Consider the following 26,806-nt stretch of genomic DNA (forward strand, 5'->3'; position numbering starts at 1 on the left):
GCAATAGGTCCAGAGGCATGAATCCAAGCATTTTTCACTCTGCTTTTTAATCCCGTTTTTTTCCAGTAATGCCAGAGGAGACCATATCTTCTTTAGCCCTGCAGCCACAATAGGTAGGCCTCCAAGATATCGTCAAATGAGTTACTTAGGAAGATGCCAGAATTCCAATGTGAACAGAGTACAGGGTCAGTGGAGATGGCAGGATATGAGTGTAAAAACCCTCATATAACCAAATATGTGGGTGTTTGGACTTGAATTTGTAGATCTTTCTCACCCTGGAGGCCTTGGCCTTATGTTGGAGCAAGTGCATATGAGCCTCCCCAGAAACTGCACACTGCAGGGCCTGCAGCAGCTTTTATACAAAGACATGGGTGATACAATCCACCTGGTTCTTCCAGTTTCATAGGCTTGAAGAGCTGAGGAAACTGAGGCCCAGAAAGCCAAAGACTCTGGCTGGAAGCCCACAGTGGAGAAACAGAGACAACTCAGGTCTCCCATCCTCCTGGTCCAGGGCTTTTAAAAACAAACAAACAAAAAAACATACCCCAGACCTCAAAGATGAGGGTCCAGAAATCGTGCTGCTGAGAGAGATCTCAAAAACGTGAAGTCAACGAGCCCTCTTTCCTTTTTTTTTTGGAAAGAAAAGCAAAATCCCCATATTTTCATTTGTGTGTGTGTGGGGGGGGGTGCCAGCAGAGGTAGCGAGTACCAGTTCCTGTAAAAGGGGCTATATACCTGCTTGCTCATGAAGTACATGTTGAAGCTTGTAAGCCATGTCCATGCACCACTCTGAATGCACATTCGTGTGTGGGTGGAAACTTTCAAAAAGCCTCCTATACCACGAGTTAAAACAATAAAAATAGAGACTGGAAATCACCCAGAGCCCAAATGAAGAAAGAATTCAAAATGAGAAAAGTATCTTACCCAAAAAAATCATTATAGCAGAATCCTCTTTGCAATTAGCGGAGCAGAATTTTCCAAGCTGCAAGTGTCAGCAGAAGCTCAACCCTCCAGCCCTCTCCTAAATCAATTGCAGTGAGGCCAGATCGCTGTTCCGGCAGGTCCCAATGTGCTGAAGTGCACCTGCAGTCACAGACATTTCTGGCTTTGCTCCAGCTGAGGCGCGAACCCCCAGATGCCTGAGTTATGTGAAATTTCTGCTTATTAGAGAGCACCTGGCAGCTGACTCCTTAGAGTATGAGCACAATTTTGAAACTTTTACATACGTAATTGCCCAGAGGTTGGGCACTTGAGGACACCTTTATTAGCAAAAAGGAAGTGCTGGAAATTCTTTCCAAAAGTGTCAAGACCTTTTGGTCAGTAGAACTGAAGGAAGTCAGCGATCTTCCAAATAAATAGTGAGGACACTTACATAAGGTAGTAATTTAATCCCGGGAAGAAGAAAGGTAATCGAGATTGATATTGGGATTACTTGGGGGTATTTACTTTAAAAATTATTTTCAAATATATCCATAAAAGTTTTCCAAACTATTGAGCTGTTTTGACAAGGTCTTGCATCAGAACCTAATTTTCCACATTCTCTTTCATCACTACAGATTGGCCAAATTCATCCCGTCAGTGTCTCCCAATGACGCCTTGCACATTCCTGCAGAGTCCATCCTTCCAAACACTTCCTGCCCCTTTCAACCACTTTCCCACTGAGCAAGATCTCATCCCAGTTTTCCCTGGCTGCCCAATTTGCTGGGATTTTTTCTTTGAACAATTTTATTCTATGCCTCGCTTGTTCGTCCAAGTAGATTATAAAATACAGGAGGGCAGGAACCACCCATTGACTTCTTTTTGTTCCCCACTCTTCCAAAAATACTGCCTTGCAGAGAAGGAACTCATTAAGCATGTGATTGATTGAAATTCAGTGCCTCCTGCGCTGCAGTCATTTCAAATAATCCCTCTGAAGGTTACTGGTTCCTTGCAGAGTGAAAATTACCATCTAGGAAATCTCAAGTAGTCAGTGGAAATCTACTTACTGTGGATAATGAAATCTGAAATAAAAAGGGTACACATCTGTTCCCACGGTTTCTTAGGGATGGCGAGACAAGCTTAGATAATTCTTTGAACAGGCGTGTTATTTTATCTACCTCTGAAAAAGGGAATGGCTGAGGTAATTCCCAATCACCTTCCATTCCTGTCACCTATCAGTAGGTATTCTCCTCTGCTCAAGCTGTTATTTGTTTTCTCAGAACAAGGCAAGCATCATTGCTACTTCAAAATGACGGGGTTGGATTAGCTCTTTCAGTTCCATGATTTCCTACAATTCTATTACTCAGGCTCTGATTCTATACTCTCTCAAATGCCAGTGGTCTTTTTTTTCTTCTCCCTCATAGTAGACATACAATATAGCATGGTAATTAAAAGCACAAGGTTCTAATTGTAGTTTGGCCACTTACTAGTTATATGACAATGGTCAAGGGCCTGAGGTCAAGGGCCTCAGTCTCTTCTTCAGAAAACTTCAGACACCTACCTCGAAGTGTGGTTGTAAGGGTTGACTGGGGTGACGTCTGCAAAGTGCTTAGCAACACTGTACCTGATGCACTGTAAGAGTTCCATAAAAAGTACCGCTGCTGTCATATTATTACCTGTTGACCTTTAGCAGCAGCAACAGTAAAACCTTTGGTAGAAACTCTCTAGCTGAGAGTCTATACTTTATCTAGGAAGGAGTCTGCCATAATACTATTTGACTCCAGGCTTAAAGGGCAAATGGCCAAATTAATTTCAGTGACAAACAGATCTTGTGTAAAGTTACACTTTGGCTGAAAGGGAGTACATATTGCCAAAAGTCCGTCAAAGGAAAGAATTAGTGGATCTGGGGCTGCTTCCAAGGTTTGAGTGTTGTGTAATTTCATAAGGAAAGAGGGCCCCAGGCAAAATTGCAGCCCTTAGCAAGCCTGAAGGTCATACCACAAAGGTGGCCAGATGCCAGAGGAACAAAAGAGCTGCTCAATTACTACTAAAGAAGAGGTCAAAGGGAGAAATAAACTTGTTAAGATAACTAATCCAACATCCAACTCTGAAAAAGTACCCATGCATTCTCTTCCCCCATTAGAGGGCAGTGAGATCAATTGTCCCTTTCGGCAGTACTACTTTGCCTTCTGGGAGAAATATCCTAAAACGTATTTTTCTCTCCAGCACAAACATGAAGTGAAAGAGGAAAAGGTGCGTATATCCTTTAGCTGATGCAAGCGCATTTTAAAATTCATCCTGCCAAGATAAATCACCATCCATCTGAAACCCACAAAAATGGATTAACTATCTCAATGCGTTATAACTATGAAAACCCACATCTGCTAACCACATTCCTAATGAGAAGCAGCTGGTGACAGTTTTGTTGCTCTGTGACTTTCTTTTCAGGAAAATATTAACAAGGATATAACAAGAAGAAGGTTAGTTTCATTGAATTCACTTAGTTATGGAAAATCACTGGTGTTTTTTATTGACAGTCATGGAAATTACATAATTTCCCATGAAATTCAAATAAGGTCCAAAAATAAAAATCCGCTTTCCTCCCATACCAGTTCTAACAGAATTTCCAGTGCCTCACAATAACACTTGTAGTCTTCTAGTCAGCGTAAACTCTCATTCTTCATATACCACTGAACACCAGATTGTGTTTATTGATGCCTGTGGCATTTCCAGGCCTTCGTCTCACATCTTTAACTTCCTCCTGAATAAGTTAATGCCAACAGCCAACTGGGGAGGGATCACTGACCCCTTTGGGAATCAGCTGCCTGCTATGGACCCACCTCAGACAAGTGCACATTTGTGTAAAACTCAGCATTCAAACTTGGGGGCTCACAAAGCTCCTGAAGCCCTTCCACAGACTCTCTTATGGGCTGAATTGTGTCCCCTCAAAATATACAGGTTGAAGTCCAGACCCACAGTACCTCAGAATGTGACTGTGTTTGGAGACAGGGTCTTTAAAGGGGTAATTAAATTAAAATGAGGTCATTAGGGTGGGCCCTAATCCAATATAACTGTTGGCGCAGAGATTAGGACACAGACATACACATAGGGAAGAACATGTGAAGACTCAGGGAGAAAAGGGCCATCTACAAGCCAAGGAAGGGGGCCTTAGAAGAAACTGACCCTGTTAATACCTTGATCTCGGACTTCTAGCCTCCAGAATTGTGAGAAAATGAATTTCTGTTGTTTAAGCTACCCAGTCTGTGATACTGTTATGGCAGCCCTAGCAAACTAACACAAACCCCCAAGTCAAGAACCTACACAACAGCCTGTTTTTTGCCTCCCTAACTTCCAGTCTCTTCTGTCCCTTACTTACACAAATGGGCATTTTTACTGTGCCATTCCTTTGAATCTGAGTGGTTCATAACTATCTCTTCTACTGAGTGATAATTCTTAGCCACAGACTTCAAGGCCCACTCCTACCAGGCCTTATTTCTCACTATACATTGACTTAAGGGCTCTTTATCCAATTTATCTAATCTACTTAGCTTTCCTCTGTGGAAACCACTCTACACTTACCTTTCCTAGGAACCGCCCCTGATTCTTAGTCACCCTCCCAGGTGCACCCAGTACTACAGCCTGCCCTTCAGCCTCATTTTCCTCCACTTCGGATCTGTGCTGTGTTTCAGACATATGGAACTACTGGTGAACCCTTGGAGAGGCTATGCTCTCGCTTCAGACCTTTGCACTGAGAATGCTGCAGGAATGCCTCTTTTCTTCTCCTTTCCACGTTGCTAATTACTACCCAATTCTCAAGGACTATCTCCTACCTTCAACCCACCGGTTAGGTGCCCCTTCTCTGTGCTCATCTCTAATGTTGATCAGCTTGTTTCTCTCCCTGACTAGGCTGTGAAGTTCTTGAGGGCTGAGATCATCTTAGCAGGTACTCAATAAATGTATGTTAAGTGAGTATTAAGTTCTAAAAACAAAGGACTGACACAAAGCTAAGCCTCAATATCTAGATTTGGGTACTTCCCTGGTGGCATAGTGGATAAGATTCCAAGCTTCCAATGCAGGGGGCCCAGGTCTGATCCCTGGTCACAGAACTAGATCCCCATGCATGCTGCAACTAAGAGTTCACATGCCACGACTAAGGAGCTGGTGAGCTGCAACTAAGGAGCCGGGGAGCCGCAAGTAAGACCTGGCACAACCAAATAAATAAATAAATATTTTTAAAAAATCTAGATCTGTGTTGTCCACTAAGAAATCCACTAGCAACACATAGCTATTTAAATTAAAATTAAAAAAAAAATTTTTTTTGGCTGTGCCACACAGCTTATGGGATTTTAGTTCCCCAACCAGGGATTGAAACCGGGCCCTTGGCACTGTGAGCACAGAGTCCTAACCACTGGACCACCAGGGAATTCCCAGATTAAAATTAAATAAAATTTAGGGCTTCCCTGGTGACGAAGTAGTTAAGAATCGCCTGCCAATGTAGGGGACACGGGTTCGAGCCCTGGTCCAGGAAGATCCCACATGCTGCGGAGCAACTAAGCCCGTGCGCCACAACTACTGAGCCTGCGCTCTAGAGCCCGCGAGCCACAACTACTGCAGCCCGTGCGCCTAGAGTCCATGCTCCACAACAAGAGAAGCCACTGCAATTAGAAGCCCACGCACCTCAACAGAGCTGCCCCCGCTCGCCACAACTAGAGAAAGCCCACGTGCAGCAACAAAGACCCAACACAGCCAAAACTAATTAATTTAAAAAATTAAATAAAATTTAAAATTCAGTTCCTCTGTCACACTAGCCACATTTCAAGTGCTCAAGAGCTACAAGTGTCTATTATACAGCACAGATACAGAACATTTCCACCACCATAGAGAATTTATTGGACAGTACTGATCTACATCATAAAATGCCTTGAGATATGAAAGAAAAAGATAACACATTAGGAGAAAAAGAAGAGGTCATGCATATGTAATTTACACAATTAGCCAAATAGCCAAAACACATAAAAAAGTGAGCAATCTCATTAGTAAACAGGGAAATGCAAAGTAAAATACAATTTTTCACCCATTAGATGGGCTAAAACTAAAGACTATCACTACAATGGCAAAGTATAAGGAAATGAGTGCTTTCAAACCCTGCTGATGGACATACAGCCAACTCCAAAGGACAACTAAAAGTGAAAGAAAATGAACACAGTATGAGTTAGCAATTCCACTCCCAGGAATTAACCTTAGAGAAATACCCCCACGTGAGCACTAGCAGATAACACATTAGGTTGTTCATTACAACACCCTATATGGTTTACACATAAGACTGCCCACAGAACTCACCCTTAGAGCTAAATCGAGTGCTCATCCAGAGCCAGAAATGCTTAAACATCTTCTCTGCAGCCTGTGGAATGGAAAATCTTTTGCATACCATGCCTGCTAATCATATTTACTGGGTCCCTACAGCCAAGAGACCGTGGGGGAGTAATTGTAAGAATGCCACCTGGGCTTCTAATGAACCATTGTGTGACAATGGGAAATATCCCTTTCTTCTCCTCTCGGTCTCCATTTCCATGAGTATAAAAATGAGGCCAAGGGCCACACAGTTTTCTTTCAGAAACCTTTGTGCCTCCCCCCACCACTCCCACCCCCAACAACCTGAACAGCTCCTCTTTTATCTGTATTATATGTTTCCGTTCAGAACAGAGTTCCATTTGAAGAAAGTTTCAATGCTTAAAAAAAAAAAGCTTTAAAACCCTCCAAACTAGACGATCTCTAACTTTCTTCCAATATTCCAAGATTTTAGTTTCTCTCAGTCTAATTTGCTGTAATCTCCCTGGTAAAGGTTGCATTATCCATTCAAAGATCCGATTACTAGCTACTATATGAGAAAAGTGAATTTTTAAAGCATTTGAGCCAGGTTAGCAAAAATGACCTTTCTCAAGTTGGTCTCAGATCAAAATTTTTCTGTAAAACTCGAGTATGAGCAGCAGTCTGCAAAATGCCTGAAAAAGAAACATAATGCGCCTAGGTTACACAAATCCCTAAAGTAAAATCACCCTAAAACACATGCACCGAAGTGTCCTCTTACTTATACTGCTTTGCCTTCCCTTCCCCCAGTTTCCCTAACTTGCCCCAATCAGTTTCTATTTCATTTGTATTCAAAGTTCTCTACTTAGGAAGAATTTTAAGGCCCAAAGCTTTTACTTCCCATACCATTTATGGAAGTCCAAATCACTGGCTGGAAATGTTGCAAAGGAATGCTTTCTACTTTCAGACAGTTTTACTTCTTCACTCAGATGATCTGTGAGCCCTCTCCGTCAGAATGACACCCAACACAATCCACAAGGTTTCAGAATATGTTTAAAGTTAAGTAAATCAAGTCTTAAACTAGACTCCAGTTAATAAAGAGTCTCTGAATTTATAGCTCTACAGTCAGGGAAAAGCAAGTGAGTTAATATTTAAGGCATCCTAGCCTCCCTCTGGTCATATTCACTGTAGATCAGTGACTTGAACTTTGGTTTCAATCACACAAAAGAAGACCTAAAACATTTCTTAGGAAGGGCAGGATCTTCCAGTCCAGTCTATTTGTAATAGACTATTACTATTTGTAATAGTGCAGTCTAATGCAGACTGGGAGAATATGTCTCACTAAGAAAATTTATTCAAGCAAAAGGAAAGGTATTTTACACAAATGACCTAAAAAGTTGCAGCTATTTGTTTAAATTACTCCTATCACTGTAAAAAAACATAAACAGGTGGGGTAGAGAAGTGGCAACCATTATAAACCTTGCTGTCTCTGTTCTCTCTTAGCAAACCTGAAATAGGCTGTCCTTTATATTATAAATTATTGGGCTCTGTTTCTCTTATCACCTCTGTTAATTCTCCTCCTACACACCTACTTTAAATTCTCACATTTTTTTTCCCTTTCCAAAATGGAGGGTGGGGTTCATCTCAGCAAAAATGTTTTTCATCAGCAATTTACCCATGATGCCATCAGAGCCCTCATATTTCTGTCTATACTACAGCCCTACAGCCCCCAAAACAAACAAAAAACCGCACATACTGGGTTTCCACAGGCATGCAACAGAATACATCCACTGAGATGGGAAAGAAATCTATCTGCTTAGTTCAGGTTAACTTAGTTCTTCACTTTCTAATTTAAAAGATCACATTAAAACTAGTCAGTTGATAACACCCATAGGAGTAACAATGTCAAAGCAAGCAGAAGAGAACAGAAATGGTGAAATATATAGTAGGCTGTCTGGTCCCCACCTCCACTCCCACTCCATAAGAAAATGCCCAATATTTCCTTAACCTTTAGAACTGGCATAGAACATAAAAAGATGATTACTGGGGCTGATACTCCAAAACCTGATTTTTCCTTTCAAATAAAATTAATAGCTCTACCAAAGGCCAAGGGCATCTACTTTTCAGATGGAGCACTACAGTTAATATTCTTTCTTGAAACATAAGGCTGATTATCGCTGTCAGTAGTTAGGCTATCTTGAATAAGCAAGCATAGTTTTCCTGTCCTCAAAGGCAACTTGCGGCTAGTCCCCATGCCTTTGCACGGGCTGCAGGCTGGAGGCTGGCAGACAATGAAGGTCATCAGCTCTCTGAAGCTTCAAGCATGTGTTAGGGAATAGGAGGTAACTATTGCCTTTTTCCCCTGAGAGTGTGGTCTAAAGAACAAACAGGACCTAAACAAGTTGGATGACTTTGTAGCTAACTGGAACACTATCTCAACTACAATACCTTGGAGTTTCTGTTCGGTTTCAGTCAATGAAGGGAAATTCCTGTCCAGCATTTTAGAAAATAACATTCATAATGACTAGTCCTAAAGAATAACTTGTTTTATTATAATGATTTGTGAAAACAGGTTAGACAGTTCAAGAAAGGACACAGACAGTGCCCTGTTTTAGGTCCCAAATTTCTTCTTTTTGATGGGTGGTGGCAGCTGAGAGATGATGTCGTCCAGAGGCCGTTCTACCGCCACTAGTGTTCTTTCATCCAAAAGATCCATGAAGAGTAGAGGCTGTAGAGAGATGGTAATGAGTCCACCAGAGTTAGGTTCCGGGGCTAGTCCTGAATCGACTAACTAGGGCTAAAATGTTAGCCCCGTTCAAGCTGGAGGGGTGTAAATCTCTGACAATCCTTCCAGCTTTTATAACTGAATTCCATCATTTAAGATTTCAGCAAGATTTTTCATGTTTCTCTGTATGGAAAATCTGCGATTCTCAAATTTCTTAGGAATCAATGTTAACAGAGGGCTTTGGAGCCTAAATTCTTGACAAATGGCAAGTTACAAATGCATCAAGAAGTTAATCATACTTGAATTATTTACAATACCCCCCCACTTAAAAAAATTCTGCAGACCCCCAAGAAAATGTTCCAGGGTGCCCAAGGAACTCTGATCTGAGAAGCATGAATACGGAACTTGTAAGTTGGCACAAATAGCTGTAGTACCATAAGCTCAATGGATATCTGTTCTAGTACAGTGAAAAGCTGAGCCCAGAAAGGAACATCTAATAAATTCAATGACTTCCATTGCTCGAAATTTATCTTGTGGAACATTCTCCACTGGAAGTCAAATTTAAAAGCCAGCTTTAACACAAAGACCCCAACTGAGCTCCACCATCATTTCTCACTACCCATGTATTTCATTTTGGTGAAGGATGATGTGCCTGCCTCTAATCTACTGAGGCGAGAACAATGAACTACAAACCTAAGGGAGAGACAGTCTCAGAAAGGTCACTGGTTTCCCAAAACCAGGTTCTCTGCATGTAAAATGAAGACACTCTTGTCTATTGTGGGACTTATTACATTTTGATAATATCACAAGGAACCAACCACCCAGAATGTAACGCAAAATGTATTACCTTATATTTCTTAGAAATTTTAAAGGCATGAGCTGTGCGCCTCCTGATGATATCTGATTCATTTGTGGGAGGCAGTGGATTGTAGAGTAAGGTTTTGTCATTTGGAAGAGGCTAAAAAGACAAAAATGTGTTGTTTAAATCATTATTTTTTTATTGGGTCTCTACAGACCAAAGGACAATAGTGATTTTTTCGGGGAACACAATCTTCTAACTGTCATGTTATACACTTACTACCTCCCTGACCCTTCTTACTTCAGGAAGAAAGCTGGAGCCACTCCTGCAGCTCTACTGTACATGGTGAGGGTATGTGGCAAAGAGAGCTTGGGTACTCTACGCCAGCAAGATTGAAGGGCCCAGCCGGGGCTTCTGGCCAGTCTCGTCAGTAACACTTTGTGAGACACAAACAAACTGGCATGTGTAGGAGCTCAGCCCATGAAGGCTCTGCTTTCTAGACTCTCCCCCAACCAGGTCATAGACCGGCCAAGTGGCTGAAATTCTCCGCAGGCAAAAATGCAACACAAACCACCCCCACTGATGTCACTGACACCTCGAGAGACGGCCTCTAGCCAAGCAAGTGATATTTTATCTCTGACTTCCTTGGGAAATAGTTCTGCCCTGCATGAGGAAGTGATGGACTTATCACCAATGCTTGGGGAAAAATATGGGCTGATCTAGGCTGAGTTATAAAGAGGCAAACGAATGGGAGGGGCCCTTCCTGTATCACTCATCTCACAGAAAGCACTTGCCAGCCAGCTCTGCTTCCCACACCCAGAGGACGCAGGGCCCACGAGATGAGTTCCAGTGACACATCACCATGCACACCTCCTTTAGAGCCATCTGCTGCTTTCCCTGTGTTCCTCCTACGCCCACCTTCACAGATACACCAAAACACTGTATTGGCTGTAATCTAAGCCCAAAGTGCATTATAGGCATGGCCATAGCTCACACTGCTCCTAGGAAAGAAAGTGCCTGCCCAGAAAAAAACACGAAATTTGGGGTGAATCAAAACTGCTGCTGGCAGAGGCTGGACTCTAGAACAGAAAAGAATGCTCACATCCCACCTAAATCACAGCCATGAAGAAGGGGATTTTTCTAACTGGTCATTTTTCAAAACACTAAGACCAACCCCTCAAGCCTGCAGATAGTGTTTCAGTATATTCAGCCAAGGGGCACAAGTGGTCAAAACTCCAGCCTGTATCTCCTTTAATGAAATCATGTCAGTCATCCCAGGGTGCAAAGGCGGAAGTGATTCAGCCAAACCAATGGTATTCCCTGATTATGGTCACTTTCCGAATACGGACCTAATCTCTTTCCTATTTAAGTTTATGTGCTGAGAGGCAAAGCAGAGAAATAGTCAAATCAGCAAAAACCAGTACGCAAGGGGCTGCCCCTTCCCTGGGAGCCTCCTGAGACTGGGTAGGAAAATGAGGAAATCTGCAAAACAAAAGCTCCTCTCCTCCAAAGAATGTACTAGCAACCTTTATTCTGATTCTCCTTCCTCTAATTTATTGTCCTCCTTTGCTTTTAGAATGGAAAGATCCCTAAGTAGAACCAGCGAGAGCATAGGTGGTAGTGGTGAAGAACTCACCAACGACTTGTCGATGATGCAGAACATGTACGCATCATGGAGAAGGATGTGCATTGGTCTCTTGGGATGAAAACTGATATGTGTGATGGGAGTATCCCTTTGGAGCCAAAGATGATGAAACCCCTGCTTCTGGATGGTCCGGCTCCATTGTGTATACTGTTTGTCTGGAATGCTGTACTCAAATACCTGAGGAAGGATATGACACAGAGCAAGTGCAGGCAGGTACCCAGAAAGACCAAAGAAGGGTCAGCCTGAACCAGAAAATATCTATACAAACCTTGGCTGTATCATATTCAGCAATATGCATTTTCACTACTTTTTTTTAAAATAAAAAAATTTTAAGGTAAATTACAGAACAATAAACAATTCAAACAGCACAGAAAGGTTTATAGTGGAAAACCACCTGCAATCGTAATATCTCTTTTCCCCAAGACAAAAGCAGCCTGTTTCTTGTTTATATCTTTTCAGAGATATTTTATGCATACAGTACACACTATTCTGTATGTTGCATTTTTCATTAGCATTATACCATGGAGACTGACCCATATCAATGTATACACACATCACTCATGCCCCTTTTGAAGAATATGTAATAATCTACTCACTTCTTGGATGTACCAGGATTTATTTACCTAGTCTGCTTAATGAGCATGTAGGTATTTGCAATCTTTGGTTACTACACATAAAGCTATAATGATTATCTCTGAATCAGTGTCTTTTTGCACAACTAAAAGCATATACCTATGGGAAGAACTTCTAGAATTGGAGCTTCTGAATCAAAGATTATGTGGATTTAAGTTTTTTTTAGATATCTCCAAAATGTCCTCTAAAGCAGTATACTAATTTATGCAATATATGAAGTGCTGTTTCCCTAGCCGTACTGTGTATTATTAACTCAATCTCTGTTAATTAAACAGGTACCAAAAAATTTCCCACTAGTTTTAATGACAGAAGAACTTAAACGAGAGATTTCATTTTCTGGATATAACGTGTATGTGTGTGCATGTGTGAGTGTAAAAACTGCTAATCAAAGTAGCAAGCATTGGGGCTTCCCTGGTGGTGCAGTGGTTGAGAGTCCGCCTGCCGATGCAGGGGACGTGGGTTCGTGCCCCGGTCTGGGAAGATCCCACATGCCACGGAGCGGCTGGGCCCGTGAGCCATGGCCGCTGAGCCTGCGCATCCGGAGCCTGTGCTCTGCAACGGGAGAGGCCACAACAGTGAGAGGCCCACATACCGCAAAAAAAAAAAAAAAGTAGCAAGCATCATCTGCCTAGTGGTCTATTTAAATGTGCTTCTTGAATCACATTTAATCTTTCCAATAGCTCGGTGAGGAAGGTATTATCAAGCCCATTTTACAGATGAGGATATATAAGTATTGACAAGTTCATATATAATATGTTCTGTAGATCAGATATTTTAAAGATCTTCTTACAATTATATTCTCCTTACAACTTGGTATGGAAAAGTGGCAGACAAAGAACTAATTTTGCCCATTGTATAGTTTTGCCTCCTTTGTTGAAGATTAACTGATCATAGGTGTGTAGGTTTACTTCTGGGCTCTCTAGTCTGTTCCATTGATCCATATGTCTGTTTTTGTGCCAATACCATGCTGTTTTTTTTTGTTGTTTTTTTGTTTTGCGTTACACAGGCCTCTCAGTGTTGTGGCCTCTCCCGTTGTGGAGCACAGGCTCTGGACGCGCAGGCTCAGCGGCCATGGCTCATGGGCCCAGCCGCTCCGCGGCATGTGGGATCTTCCTGGACCAGGGTCGAACCCGTGTCCTCTGCATCGGCAGGCGGACTCTCAACCACTGCGCTACCAGGGAAGCCCTGTCATGCTGTTTTGATTACTGTAGCTTTGTAGTATTGTCTGAAGTCTGGGAGGGTTATGCCTCCTGATTTGTTCTTTTTCCTCAGGCTTGCTTTGGCAATTCTGGGTCTTTTATTTTTTTTATTTTTATTTATTTATTTAAAATAAGTTTATTTTATTTATTTATTGTTGGCTGTGTTGGGTCTTCGCTGTTGCGCACGGGCTTTCTCTAGTTGTGGTGAGCGGGGGCTACTCTTTGTTGCAGTGCGCTGGCTTCTCATCGCGGGGGCTTCTCATTGCAGAGCATGGGCTCTAGACGAGCGGGCTTCAGTAGTTGTGGCACGCGGGCTCAGTAGTTATGGTGCACGGGCTTAGCTGCTCTGCGGCATGTGGGATCTTCCCAGACCAGGGATCAAACCCGTGTCCCCTGCACTGGCAGGCGGATCCTCAACCACTGCACCACCAGGGAAGCCCCGATTCTGGGTCTTCTATGATTCCATATAAATTTTAGGATTATTTGTTCTAGTTCTGTGAAAAATGTCACAGGTAATTTGATAGGGATCGCATTAAATCTACAGATTGCTTTGGGTAGTATGGCCATTTTAACAATATTAATTCTTCCAATCCAAGAGCAGGGGATAGCTTTCCATTTCTTTGAATCATCTGCAATTTCCTTTATTAATGTCTTATAGTTCTCAGCATATAAGTCTTGGTGAGTCATATTCCTAAGTACTTTATTTTTTTGATGCGATTTTAAAGGGGATAATTTGTTTATTCTCTTTCTGATATTTCATTGTTCTCCCATATCCACTCTAACACCTGAGTCCATTTCATCCTAGCCTAAAAACAATCAGTAAAACGAGCCCTTGAAAATTCTTCCTCCTTCTCATACCTCTTTATTCTAGAATCTCAGTTTTTCACCATTCCATTGTGACCCATCAAGCCAATGGATGTTACTGGCCTATGATGTGCCCAGGCCATACATGGAAGCTTTACTACACATAAGAGAAAACTACCTTTATATTGTCCAGTACTGTCAAAGAAAAGCTCCTCCAAAATTGTCGTTATCTCAGCTTCCAAGTTACTATCCATTTGGAGGGAATCAGAAAGCACTGGGATCTCTTACCTGCTGGTCAGAATGAGCAATGACAAGGTTGTTGGTATTGGGGGCGATGGCCAGAGCAGTCACAGGGAAATTATAAGCAGGCACTGTGCAGTGAAGCTGGGAAAAAATAACAGAAACAGAAAACTAAAATAGGATTCCTTCCCTCAGGAAAGACTGGATGGTCTAGGTCAGTAGTTTTAAAATAATGCTCTTTGGAATTCAAAAAGTTCTATTCTATGGAAGTTCCGTAAACGTCAGGCATTTCCCCAAACAATAAACTTTAATTGCGTTTTTTAAAAAATGCAAGTTTAACTGCCAACAAAACTAACAGCATTCACAGAGAACCTCAGAAAAAAGCTCTCCCCGCTGTCTCTACATTTGTATGAATTGCTCATAAACATGTCATTGAACAGGGAATCTACAGCTCTACACTGGATTTAAAAGAAATAAGTGCCTAGGCATGGAAATTTATGTTCAATCACAAGGCATGTGCACTAGTACACAGGAACACCTTTAAATGCCAGGCAAGGCTCAAAGAGCAGTACATGCTTTTGCCACAGTGCAGTAAAGATTAAGTCATGCAGTAACAGGCAAACCCATTAAATGCTGCAGTTTGATATCGTTCTCTAAACTTTTAATGCTTATTGTAAGTTTTTTGTAGTTCTTATCTGACTTTTATATGACGATGACAACTTGTAAGGGAACATTAGTGATTCAATCTGTGAATGGCAATATCATCACTAATTAGTGAAAAATGTTTTCCTGCTATTACTAGTTTTGTTTAATTTTAAAATACCTTGAGATTATAAGGCAAACTATTAAAGGAAATTGTTACTATCTGCATCTATTCATCTGGGTAAATCAGAATTTTCCTCCTCAAAATACAGACATAATCTGGATTCATTACTCATAAATCCTTAATTTCAAATTTCTGTGCATTAGTGATTTCACTGTTCCCACTGACTGATTTTAATGTTAGATTATAGCTTTTGGGTTCCAAACAAGTAAAACAGGAAAAATTTTTGGTTAAAAAGAAGTCCAGCAATTTTCTGGGTCATATCAATGTGCTTTAGCCTTAAGTCTTATAATGCAGAGCTAACTTCCTCCTGTTTTCTGCTACTAAACCTCATGCTCACCTTTAGTTGTTTCACGTTGTACACATGGGCTCCAGCACTGGTACCTGATGCAGCTAGCCAATTTCCATCTGGACTGACTGCCAAAAGACACATGGACTCCACTGTCCCTGTGAGAACAAAACCGTAGTTAAGCCTCTGAATTCAGTGTCCACAGTCAGCCAGTCCTGCCCTAAAAATGATGGCGAAAGCCAGTAAGAGCCTTGGTTTTAAATTACTCATAGGACAATTTCTAGATAGTTTTGCAGATAAGTTCTAGATGCTACTCTGTCTACTATTTTAATTAGCCATCCTTCATGGAAAGAGGAGCCAGAGAGATAAACCAGAAAGCAGCACTTGCTCAGAACTACCATGAGAACAGAGAATCAGGGTAAGAGCTGCCACCAAAATCTATACCTTAATTGTTTCAAACTCCTTTCCTATCAGGTGTTTTTTAAACAAAGTTACAAACAGCAAATAGGCTTGAGGCATATCTTTTTTTTTTGGCTGTGTTGGGTCTTGGTTGCTGTGCACGGGCTTTCTCTAGTTGTGGCGAGCAGGGGCTACTCTTCATTGCGGTGCGCGGGCTTCTTATTGCAGTGGCTTCTAGTGTTGTGGAGCATGGGCTCTAGGTGAGCGGGCTTCAGTAGTTGTGGCTTGCAGGCTCTGGAGTGCAGGCTCAGTAGTTGTGGTGCACGGGCTTAGTTGCTCCGCGGCATGTGGGATCTTCCTGGACCAGGGATCGAACCTGTGTCCTCTGCATTGGCAGGCGGATTCTTAACCACTGCACCACCAGGGAAGTCCCGAGACATATCTTTAATTTACTAGCTGTATATTTAGCACTAAGGGAGCATGGGCACATATGAGCCATCTTTGTCATTAAAGAATTTTAAACCAATCTGGCATCATGAAGACCCATGTGGGATAAAAATCAGAAGTAATGCTATATGCCAAAGTAAGTGTTGCATGTAACAGCCCCAAACAATGAAAAAGCTTTATAACTAGACATAAACCAGATGCTAAAGGATGAGCGAGGTGGGTAGAAAAGGATGGAGAACAGTGTGACCTAAGTGACAAGGACAGGAATATACAGGTTTGAGGGCTGTGAAGAAACCAGCCTGACTAGAGGGGGAAGTGAGATGAGATAGGAGGAAGAAATAAAGTTATATACATAATGCAGAGCCCAATTTTAAAGGAGTGCTAAATGCAAGGTAAAGAATCTAAGTGTTAAAACCATATACAGGTACTCAATAAATACTGTCAGTTTACTTCATCTGACTTCTAATTTGTATGTTTCTTTTCCTGTTTGCTTCTGGGGCAGCTTATGAACAGTGAGAGTTTAAGTTGATTTTCCAGGCTGATGAAGTCTAAATAACAGTGAAGTCACTACAAGCCAGAAAAAGGGAGAAGGAAAAAGGCCCGTGGGAAGTATTGGGTACTAAGTCCTTAGTAGTTATCTCACCAGTTGTTATCTATACACAGTCACTCATTCATGCATACTCATGTTCTCAAAACATATGGAAAAGTGGTCATAAGCATTAGGACAGGTAATGAAACTGTATGTATAAGCTCATCATTATAAAAACAAACAACCAAAAAGATTAACATGTCCATAAGATACCTACATAACCAGCACCTACTGGAAATATATAAAATAATAATGGTAGTTATTTCTGGGTGTCAGAATTACAGATGATTTTAACTTTCTTCTTGCTCTGCTAACAAAACTCCAAGAAGGGTGATAAAACTTCTCTGGCCCCAAATAAGGAATCAAAAACCCAGTGAGAAAAGAGTAGGTGTGAGCAACACTTCAGATTTCATCGAGCGTTTTCACTTGCCAGGTCTCTCCTTCTACTTTAAATCGCAAACATGTGAGTGAATGTGTAATTTTTGCAGGGCAGAGAAGAGCATTAGTGAACCCCCAACAATTGAGGTTTAAATGGAAAAAAAGAAACATCGAGACTGACAGCTCTCTCCCATGGCCAACTACCAACTTCTCACCTGACTGAGGCTGAAAAGTATGCAGGTGCTTGAAGCTTCCCTCCAGCAGCCGAATGACATGCACAGACCCTTGATTTGATGCCACAAAGAGCTTCGTTGAATCCTCAGAAAACAAAATCTGAAGGGCAGAGCGAAGGAACGCTGGCATTTTGGAAACCTTGGGGGAACCAGTAACAAAAAATCAGAGAGAGAGAGAGAGAGAGAGAGAGAGAGAGAGAGAGAGAAGTTAGACCCAGAGCCCATCAAAAATAATCACAGTCAGGCTTAAATCATATGAATGCTTCCTGTCTCCAAGGAAGCCACTCAACCAAGGGCCTGGAACACAGACGTGCCTACTGTAACCTATCCACCCCCTTTGTCATCTCCTCAAAAGCCTAACCTTTACTGCCACTTTCTGGCATTTCCCTATTCTCCAAAAACATAATTTTAAATGGCAATAATAGACTGTTTTATAACAGGTTTCTCAAAATAGCTTTTCACGGAACAAGGATTCATATCCAGGACGTTTCCACTTCACAGAAAAATCAACCACTTATAAGGTTTCTTCTTATTCAACCAGGCTTGGGGTAATCACATACCCTTTGGAGGTTTATGTTGTCATGTTCATAATTCAAACGATAGAGAAAAAACCGAGAAGCTGTAGAATAGGCTATCCAACTTCCACATGGGGAGATACAGCTGCAGATAATGTTCTCAGGACCCTGGTAACATTAGGAAGCAGGATGAATAGTCAAGTAAAACTTCAGACAAGGTTCACTATAGCATGAATCCTCAAGCTACTGCCACTCTGAATGTATCCACAAATACCAACGCATAATCCTGACACTCATACACTATGTGTCACTATGATTATTTCAAAGGTAGAACATCTAAGTGGTGTGGCTTTGATTTCCAAAACCCAGAACAGAGGTCTCTGAATACTATGAGTTTATCTCAGCCCTTCGCATACTTCATGGGTAGCTTCATAATGAACCCTAACTTTAGAAACCTGAGCAAGGAGGCATTTAATGCAGTGAAGCTTTGGAGGCTCAGTGACTTGGGGACTGATTTTCTGTTTTGGTCAATGACAACCTGCTTTAAAGACCTGTAAGAAATATTAAGTGAAAAAATTTGCCTAACACCGGAAAAGTTTAGTGTAACATTTATGTAATTCAAAAAACTCAAAAAACATCTGAGTGTATGTAAGTACATATGTATACACACGTAAGTATTCTCACACACAGAAAAAGATCTAGAAGGGTATACAGCTAATCAATTAACAGTAATTATTGCAGGAGAGGGGACTAGTATTAAAGAGCTGGGCAAGGATATAAATTATTGATATTGTTTGAATTCTTCATAGTAAGACTGTATTCACAAATTATTTGTGCAATTAAAATAAAGATTTTTAAAAAGGAAGACAAAGTTGTTTGTATAGCATAGTCCCGATATTCTAGAAAGAAAGGATGTATACACATGCACGCATGGGTGAAAATTTTTTCTGAAAGAATATATAAGAAACCACTGTCAATGATCATCTCTGGCGGGGTGGGGGTAAGAATGAGGTTCATTTTTCATTGCATACTCTTTTGCATTATTTGAATTTTTAAAAACAATGCATGTTATTTTCATAATAATACCAAAAGAAGAAAAACGAATTTCTTGTATTCATTCATCCAATAAATTCTGAATGCCTGACTTACAATCATAGGAAACCCAGCTCTTTTGACATAGTACTTCATTCAAATAACTTCAGATTTGAAACAGTTTATGATGTCAACGAAGAAACCCTCAAAATTCAGAATGAGAAAAATGTTCTGGATTTCAGAGTCTGAACACACAGTTAAATTTCTTTACCTTTGTCTTGAGGTGAAGTAAGTGATCTGCATTTTTAGAGAGTGGAAGGGTATCCCCATTCTTTCCTGGAACAAGAAATACCTCTGACATTTTTCTTCCCAAAGAAAGGTTATTCATACATTTTTTCTTCTGAAGAGTCATTCCTGGGTAGAAAGAAATCTCTACCACTGGGAAATCAGAAAAACGTCTGACGTAGTAAGCTTACAGTTTGCTGGGGGTAAGTATACGAAGAGGAAAGCAGCGAGCACTTTCTTAGCTTCTACTTGGGTGCCCTGGATACGGCCTAGGGCACACCCCTATTTCTCTGAAGCCGCCTCCCACAGCCAGGCATGCAGGTGGATGGAAGTGAAGTTTGTGTGGCCTCGACTTCAACTTCATTTGTTCATTTTGGAGCCTAAAGCAAAAGCCTCTAACCTACTATAAAACAACAGGACCCAAACAGGTATGTCATACTTAAGGCCATGAGGCTGTCACCCTGGTAAGATCTGCACAACCTTCTTTTTCATGCAGGCCTGTCACGACCCCACATTAAAACCTGTCATTTTTCAACAGCCTGTTTTGATCCCAGTCTAGCCAGGGAGAACTTTGATTCCACTACCCTCAGCGCCACTATATCCTGCAGTGCACCAGACCGAACTGGAAACTTTCCACTGATGATCCAGTGTCCTGCTAATAATTTTAACACTCTGAGGAACGCCTCTGCTCTATGTAGTGGGTGGGAAACCGTAAGTTCAAAAGGACACAGACAAACCTACTTCCATTTTTCCACAAGCAGAATTTCAATTGCCATTTCTGGCTTCTATCTCCAGTTTTCTTATTGGAAAAAAACTTTCTCCCATCTTACCTGTTGCAACTGTGGATCCCAGTCGCCAAAGTTCCAAGTGATGAGCAAACTGGAAGAGGAGAAGCTGCTTCTTTTTTGCACAGGAAACGAGACGTCGCTGTATCCAAGAATCAAAAAGACATAAACAAGCCGGAGTCATCTATTGCCTCAGTACTGGATACAGCAGCAACACCTCAGAACATTTTTTACCGTTAAAATCCATTAACTTGATAAATATTTCCTAAGTACTACCATTCGCCAGGCACTGTCCTAGGATCTAAAAACATAGTGGTAAATAAAAACCTAGCTACTGCTCTCAAGCTTATAGTTTAAAGGGTTGACATAAAATTAAACAGGCAATTACGTTAAGTGTGCAAAGAATTTTAACACGGCTAAGCACAGTATGTAATGAAAAAAAGTAGAAAGGCCTCATGGCAGTAAAGACAGGAGCCCAGATGAGGCTCACTGGTAAAGAGTACTCAGGCAAAGAAGGTAGGGCAGGACGTTCCAAGCAGAGGGATGGCACAGGAAATAGCTCAAAGGGAAGAGAGCGTTAGAGGGAATAAAAAGGAGTCTTTCAGAACTGCCAGACTGAGTGCAGATGGGGGTGGGGATACTGCAAGTGCATGAGAACAGAGGTGAGGGAAGAGGCTGTCTTCTCCGGATCAAGACAGGTTTCATAAGCCATGCTAAGGAATTAGGTCTTTACGCTGAGGACAACAAGGACCAACAAAGGCATTTAAGCATGGAGGGATGAACAAAGTTGCTTTTTGAACGGATCAATGGAGAACAGGCTGGAATGACACAAATCTAAATAAAAGGAGACTGTTAACAAACTACTGTAAAGAAATCCAGAGGAGAAAAGACACTGACCCAAACTAGGTTAATGGCAGTGTAGACAAAGAGAAAGGGCTAGATTCAAGAGAGAACGAGGAGGTAGACTCAGTAAGGTTTACTGGTTGAATGGAATGTAGAAGTAGGTAGTGGGAAGAAGAGTTTCTAGCCTGGAAAGATGACTGATTTACCTAGAAAGGAACACTGGAAGCCTGGATTCTCCTGCTCCCACCCAGAATAATAAAAAGTCCAGGCTTAGACTTCCGTGGTGGTACAGTGATTGAGAATCTGCCTGCCAATGCAGGGGACACAGGTTCGAGCCCTGGTCTGGGAAGATCCCAGGAGCATGCCACGGAGCAACTAAGCCCATGCGCCACAACTACTGAGCCTGTGCTCTAGAGCCCATGAGCCACAACTACTGAGCCTGCGTGCCACAACTACTGAAGCCCGCGCACCTGGAGCCCGTGCTCTGCGACAAGAGAAGCCGCCACAATAAGAAGCCCGCGCACCGCAACAAAGAGTAGTCCCTGCTCGCCACAACTAGGGAAAGCCTGTGTGCAGCAACGAAGACCCCATGCAGCCAAAAATAAATAAATTTATTTTAAAAAATTAAAAACAAACAAACAAAATCCCCATAAACCACAGCTACTGGGAAAAGGGAATGATTTCCCCAGAAACTGAACTAGGAATGCTGCTTTAAATCTCTTGGCCCCTGTAACTATCTTTGCCAGAGGCTTGCCTTAGAAAGAGAAGGAAGAAAGAAGGTAACTACAGAAGGCCAACAGATCTGCCAAAGAAGAGTGAGCTGTGCTGTCTTATGGGACAGGCAGACCGAGAGATGAGGGCATGGTGGGCATTAGAGGATGATACTTACATGGGGAAAAGTGATTTTTCGGAGAGCAGCATCATAATTCTTTACCTCCACCTTCTCCATGAGAGGACGAATGACTAAGTGGGTGTCTGTGCCTGGAGCGGGAGGGAGAGGAGAAAAAATATCGGAATTAGAAAAAGTCCCACATGAAAATAACCACAGCTGGACAGAGTAATGAAGCAGCCCCGGCCAAGACTGAAACCCACCTCCAGATATCAGTGCTATGGGGCTGTGGGCCACAGCTCGCACGTCGTGAGTGTGATGCTGAAATGGCTTTGTCCGCACCCACTGCTTCTCACTGCTGTTGGAAGTCACAGAGACCAGCTGAAAATGGAACACTGTCCCCTCGGCTGTGCCCACCACGAAACTGTCTTCTTGCTGAGAAAGTAAATCATTAGGGAGGTACATTTGAGCAAAACAGGGCCCAGTTTGAAAAACATTCCCCGAGGTTTTCTGTCTGGGCAGCTTAGGGGGAAAACCTATGCCCAGAATTGGTTGCAGGGGTCTTTTTCCTCCAGAAGCTAACAATTCCATTAGGGGAGCAAGTTCGCGCATAGGTAACAAAGCGCCCCCTACTGACAAAATTAACAGTAAGTACTTCAAACTGTTAGTGTGCTTTCATATAACGCAAACCAGACCCCATTAGAATAGCAACAATATTGGGGAAAGGGGAGGGGTCGCAAAACTGGCAGTCAAAAGACTGAAGCTTAGAAAACCCTAAAATTCACTGTCCTCTTTTTAGAGACGAAGAAAGGGTGGGCTGAGGAGGGGAAGTGGCCTGATCAATATCACAAAGATTCAGGTTCCCTGGTCCCCAGTTTAAGGCTCTCTCTTGTCAGCATGTTGAGCACGAGGATTTCTGTCAGTTTTAAAAGGTCTTGCTGTGTCTACAACTACCTTTTAAAATTCCTCTATATCTCAAAACCATTTTCATTTTAACTTGTTTTTAAAAATGCACATAACTTTGAGTAAGAAAACAAAACAGGAGGCTTGATAGGGTAGTGAGAAAAATCAGAAACCTGGATCAGTAGTTAACCAATCAAACAGTGTAAAGAGTAGGTGAGCCAGTCAAGAAAAGTGAGATGTCTGAACACACGTGAGCATGTAGCTGCCATCAACTACACACTGACTGTGCTAGAAACGTTGTATGTCATAGCATCTCTAATCCTTCAATAACCTGCAAGGTTAAGTATCATCTGTCCTATCAGGAGAAACTATAAAAGACTGAAATGAGCATAACAAGTACTGGTGTCCTTGTCTGGTGAGCCCTTTGATTGTCCTAGAGCTACTTTACAACTCCATAAATTGTAAAAAAACTGAGAGTGATGCAAAAGATTCTCTTGCATAGAGATGCAAAAGAATTTTGCTTGGTAGAATGCAGCTGATGATTGTCCTGTGGACACTGAGTCCTGCAACAATTTGTAAATCATTTCAGCATTCCTGATGGCCTTACATAACTGTGTTCTTTGATTTCTCCCTTAGAATTGCTTGTAACTTACTGGTTCCCTCATTAGTTAATGAGTTACAGAAAATCTCTGACATACTTCCATTTCATGTTTGGATGAGTTATGATTTTACCCTTTTTCCCCCCAATCATCATTTAATAGCCCTTTACACAGATAAGGAAACTGGAACTTCAAGAGTTTACCTGTCTGTCAGTTTACAGACGTGTATGTGCCGCCAGAGCCTTTGCTCCGGGCACAGGCCTCTCCCTCACCTCCTCTAAGGATACTACTATTTGAAAACCATTAGCCTAAGGCAAAAGTGGAAATACTGAGCTGCTTAGGAATTCACACGCTCTCTCCATCACCTCCACTAAACAGTTCAAGTGGCTGTTTGCTCAAAGTACTACCTACAGAGAAGAACTGGGAAGGGAGGCCTCTCACTCCACATTCTCTTTCCCTGAGGTGGAATCATAAAATAACAGAAAAGCAAACAAAAGAAAAGGGCTCTCTAGGGGTGCAACAGGAATGAAGCAAGGGAAAAACAGACCTGGGGGGGCGCAAGTGCACGCACGCGCGCGCGCGCGCACACACACACACTAACTTAATCAAAGAGTGGCTGCTTCACACGGAACAAAATATCTCAGGACTGACCTCTAAATGAAGGCAAATGTTCCCTACAACTCCCTGCAGGAATCAGTACTTGCCTACTTGATGGAGGTGAAAAGCCTCTAAGAAGATCAAAGGACTGGGTGTTTGCCACAATTCACTCTTTAGTCAATGAGAAACCACTGAAAAGAAATCTAAATATAAACCATCTGTTCTGGCAAGAGAGTATGGAGAAAAGCCTCGAAATTAGGACTGGTGTCAAAAGAGATGTGAAAATGGCAATAGCACACTCGCTGTGCCAGACACTCTACTTAGCACTTTACAAGCACAACCCATTTAATCTTTCCTCAGACGCCATGCAGCCTGTATTACTAACCTCCTTGTTCTCACAGAGGAAGAAACTGAGACTTAGAAAGAAGCAACTTGCCCAAGGAAGACATGTAGCTATTAAGTGGTATGACTGGGATTCAAACCCAAGTCTGCCCAACTCCAGAGTTTGTGATAAGCCTTTTTGAGGACTGGAATTTGTACAATTGCATGTTTCAACTGAAAAAAAAAAAAAAAAAAGTACCACAATCCCTTGCTTCTCAGGCACACATTTTCCCACATCTTAACATCTCTGAGATCAAAATATCAAAAATCTGTCAACCTGTGTTATGTGACATCTTCAGATAAAGAATGAACATCAAAACTTGCAGAGTACGGATTTCCCTCGTGGTCCAGTGGTTACGAATCCACCTTCCAATGCAGGGGATGCGGTTTGATCCCTGGCTGGGGGACCAAGATCTCACATGCCGTGGGGCAACAGAGCCCACGCGCCACAGCTAGAGAGAAGCCCGCACCGCAACTAGAGAAGGCTGCATGCCACAATGAAGAGCCTGTGTGCCGCAAGGAAAGATCCCATGCGCCTCAAGGAAAGATCCCGCAGGCCATGATGAAGATCCCACACGCAGCAATTAAGACCCGATGCAGCCAAATAATAATAAAACAAAACAAAACAAAAACAACTTGCAGAACAGTTGTCAAAAGCCTACAAGAAGATCTTGGGACTATATTGGAGCATCTTCTACCAACACTTGGATGGCTGGGAGGCATGTGTGAGAAACATGGACCCCAATAACTGAGTTCAAGTGATTCAGAGTTCAACTCTGAACGTGAGCAAGTTCTAGGAATACCCTAATCATTTTATTTCACACATACTTTCCTTTTTATATATGCGTAAGAGTGATATAACAAAAAACTTTGGTTTAAGTCTCAAGAAGCTCTTCAATAAGTAAAATATAAATTTTATGTTTAAAAAAGCATTGTGTCAGTTTATATTATAAAAGCTTATATTATGTGCTTATAAAATATGAATTTTACATTTAAAAAACCACTCTGTCATAGTTTAATAAAAGTACTTCTTCTTTCCCATGATAACAAAATTATGACATGTTACAATCATTTGTATCTAAGACTTAATGCAATAGAGTAATATAGGCACAAGGTAGAAGATCAGACAGTATAAAGTGGTACACAGTACAAGTTATACCTGTCTTCCACCTACCCCCAAAAAACTTTCTTCCAGAAACTGTCATTATTTGCATTTTCAATATTTCCAGAGATATTCTATGTATATACTAGCAAAACTGTATACACATAGAATATGTTTCTTTTCTTTTCTCTTTTTTTTTAGCCATGCCATGCAGCATGCAGGATCTTAGTTCCCTGACCAGGGACTGAACCCAAGTCCCCTGCAATGGAAGCGCTGAGTCTTAACCATTGGACCGCCAGGGAAGTCCTAGAATATCTCATATATAAATATCTAATATATAAATCTCTACCTTTCCTTATTATACACTATATTATACACTGTAATACTGTTCTGCTTTTTCCCCTTACCAATATATCCTAGAAATGGTTCCACAGCAATAAATATACATCTTCTTTGGTCTTTGAACAGGTGCATAATCCTTAAATAATTATACTTTAAATAGTACTAAATTTAATAATTAAGTCTTACTGTCTAATAATTACAACCATTTTGGATCAAAACTCTATTTTATTTATTTATTTATTTATTTTTGTGTTATGCAGGCCTCTCACTGTTGTGGCCTCTCCCGTTGCGGAGCACAGACTCTGGACGCGAAGGCTCAGCGTCCATGGCTCACGGGCCTAGCCGCTCTGCGGCATGTGGGATCTTCCCAGACCGGGGCACAAACCCGTGTCCCCTGCATCGGCAGGTGGACTCTCAACCACTGTGCCACCAGGGAAGCCCCAAAACTCTATTTTAAAAGGAGAATTGGGCTTCCCTGGTGGCGCAGTGGTTGAGAGTCCGCCTGCCGATGCAGGGGACACGGGTTCGTGCCCCGATCCCGGAAGATCCCACATGCCGCGGAGCGGCTGGGCCCGCGAGCCATGGCCGCGGAGCCTGTGTGTCCGGAGCCTGTGCTCCGCAACGGGAGAGGCCACAGCAGTGAGAGGCCCGCGTACAGCAAAAAAAAAAAAAAAAAAAAAAAAAAAAAAAAAAAAGGAGAATTCCTCCCACTCACTTAAACCTTGACTTCTATTATAGTTTATATGTGACATCTACATGTTTTATAGGGCTTTAGCACTAACAAATTGTTCTCATGGAAAAACTGTGGAATGGGATAGGAACATTTTACAGGCAAGAAAAGCAAGCAGGAGTGATCTCTATACTAGACACACTTAAGTAAGAAAATAACACTCAAACTAATTACGTAAAGATAAAAGATCTAGTCAACAAACCTCAAAGCTCAGAGAGACAAATATCATATAATATCGCTTACATGTGGAATCTAAAAAAATGGTACAGATTAACTTATTTACAAAACAGAAACAAAATCGCAGATGTAGAAAACAAATTCATGGTTACGGGGTGGGAGAGAAGCGGGGGTGGGGATGATAAATTGGGAGACTGGGATTGACGTAGACACACTACTATATATAAAACAGATAACTAGTAAAGACCCAGTGTATAG

General features: G+C 41.8%; 1 protein-coding gene across 2 annotated transcripts in view; it reads right to left on the reverse strand.

Moving 5' to 3' along the window:
- Positions 1-8,750: 8,750 nt before the first annotated feature.
- UTP4 (UTP4 small subunit processome component) overlaps positions 8,751-26,806 on the reverse strand; it is a 32,012-nt gene continuing 13,956 nt past the window's right edge. For both annotated transcript variants that reach the window (XM_082607001.1, XM_082607000.1), the window contains exons 7-17: positions 21,981-22,152; positions 21,778-21,869; positions 20,091-20,187; positions 19,247-19,311; positions 17,989-18,111; positions 17,411-17,567; positions 15,434-15,540; positions 14,319-14,414; positions 11,386-11,571; positions 9,798-9,908; positions 8,751-8,953 (exon numbers count right to left, since the gene is read on the reverse strand). In XM_082607001.1, coding sequence (XP_082463127.1) covers positions 8,837-8,953; positions 9,798-9,908; positions 11,386-11,571; positions 14,319-14,414; positions 15,434-15,540; positions 17,411-17,567; positions 17,989-18,111; positions 19,247-19,311; positions 20,091-20,187; positions 21,778-21,869; positions 21,981-22,152 — 1,323 coding nt within the window. In that variant the 3' untranslated portion in view covers positions 8,751-8,836. The remainder of the gene's footprint in view (positions 8,954-9,797; positions 9,909-11,385; positions 11,572-14,318; positions 14,415-15,433; positions 15,541-17,410; positions 17,568-17,988; positions 18,112-19,246; positions 19,312-20,090; positions 20,188-21,777; positions 21,870-21,980; positions 22,153-26,806) is intronic.

The sequence above is a fragment of the Mesoplodon mirus genome, assembly GCF_964341445.2.
Source record: "Mesoplodon mirus genome assembly, chromosome: 19".
NCBI lineage: Eukaryota > Metazoa > Chordata > Mammalia > Artiodactyla > Ziphiidae > Mesoplodon > Mesoplodon mirus.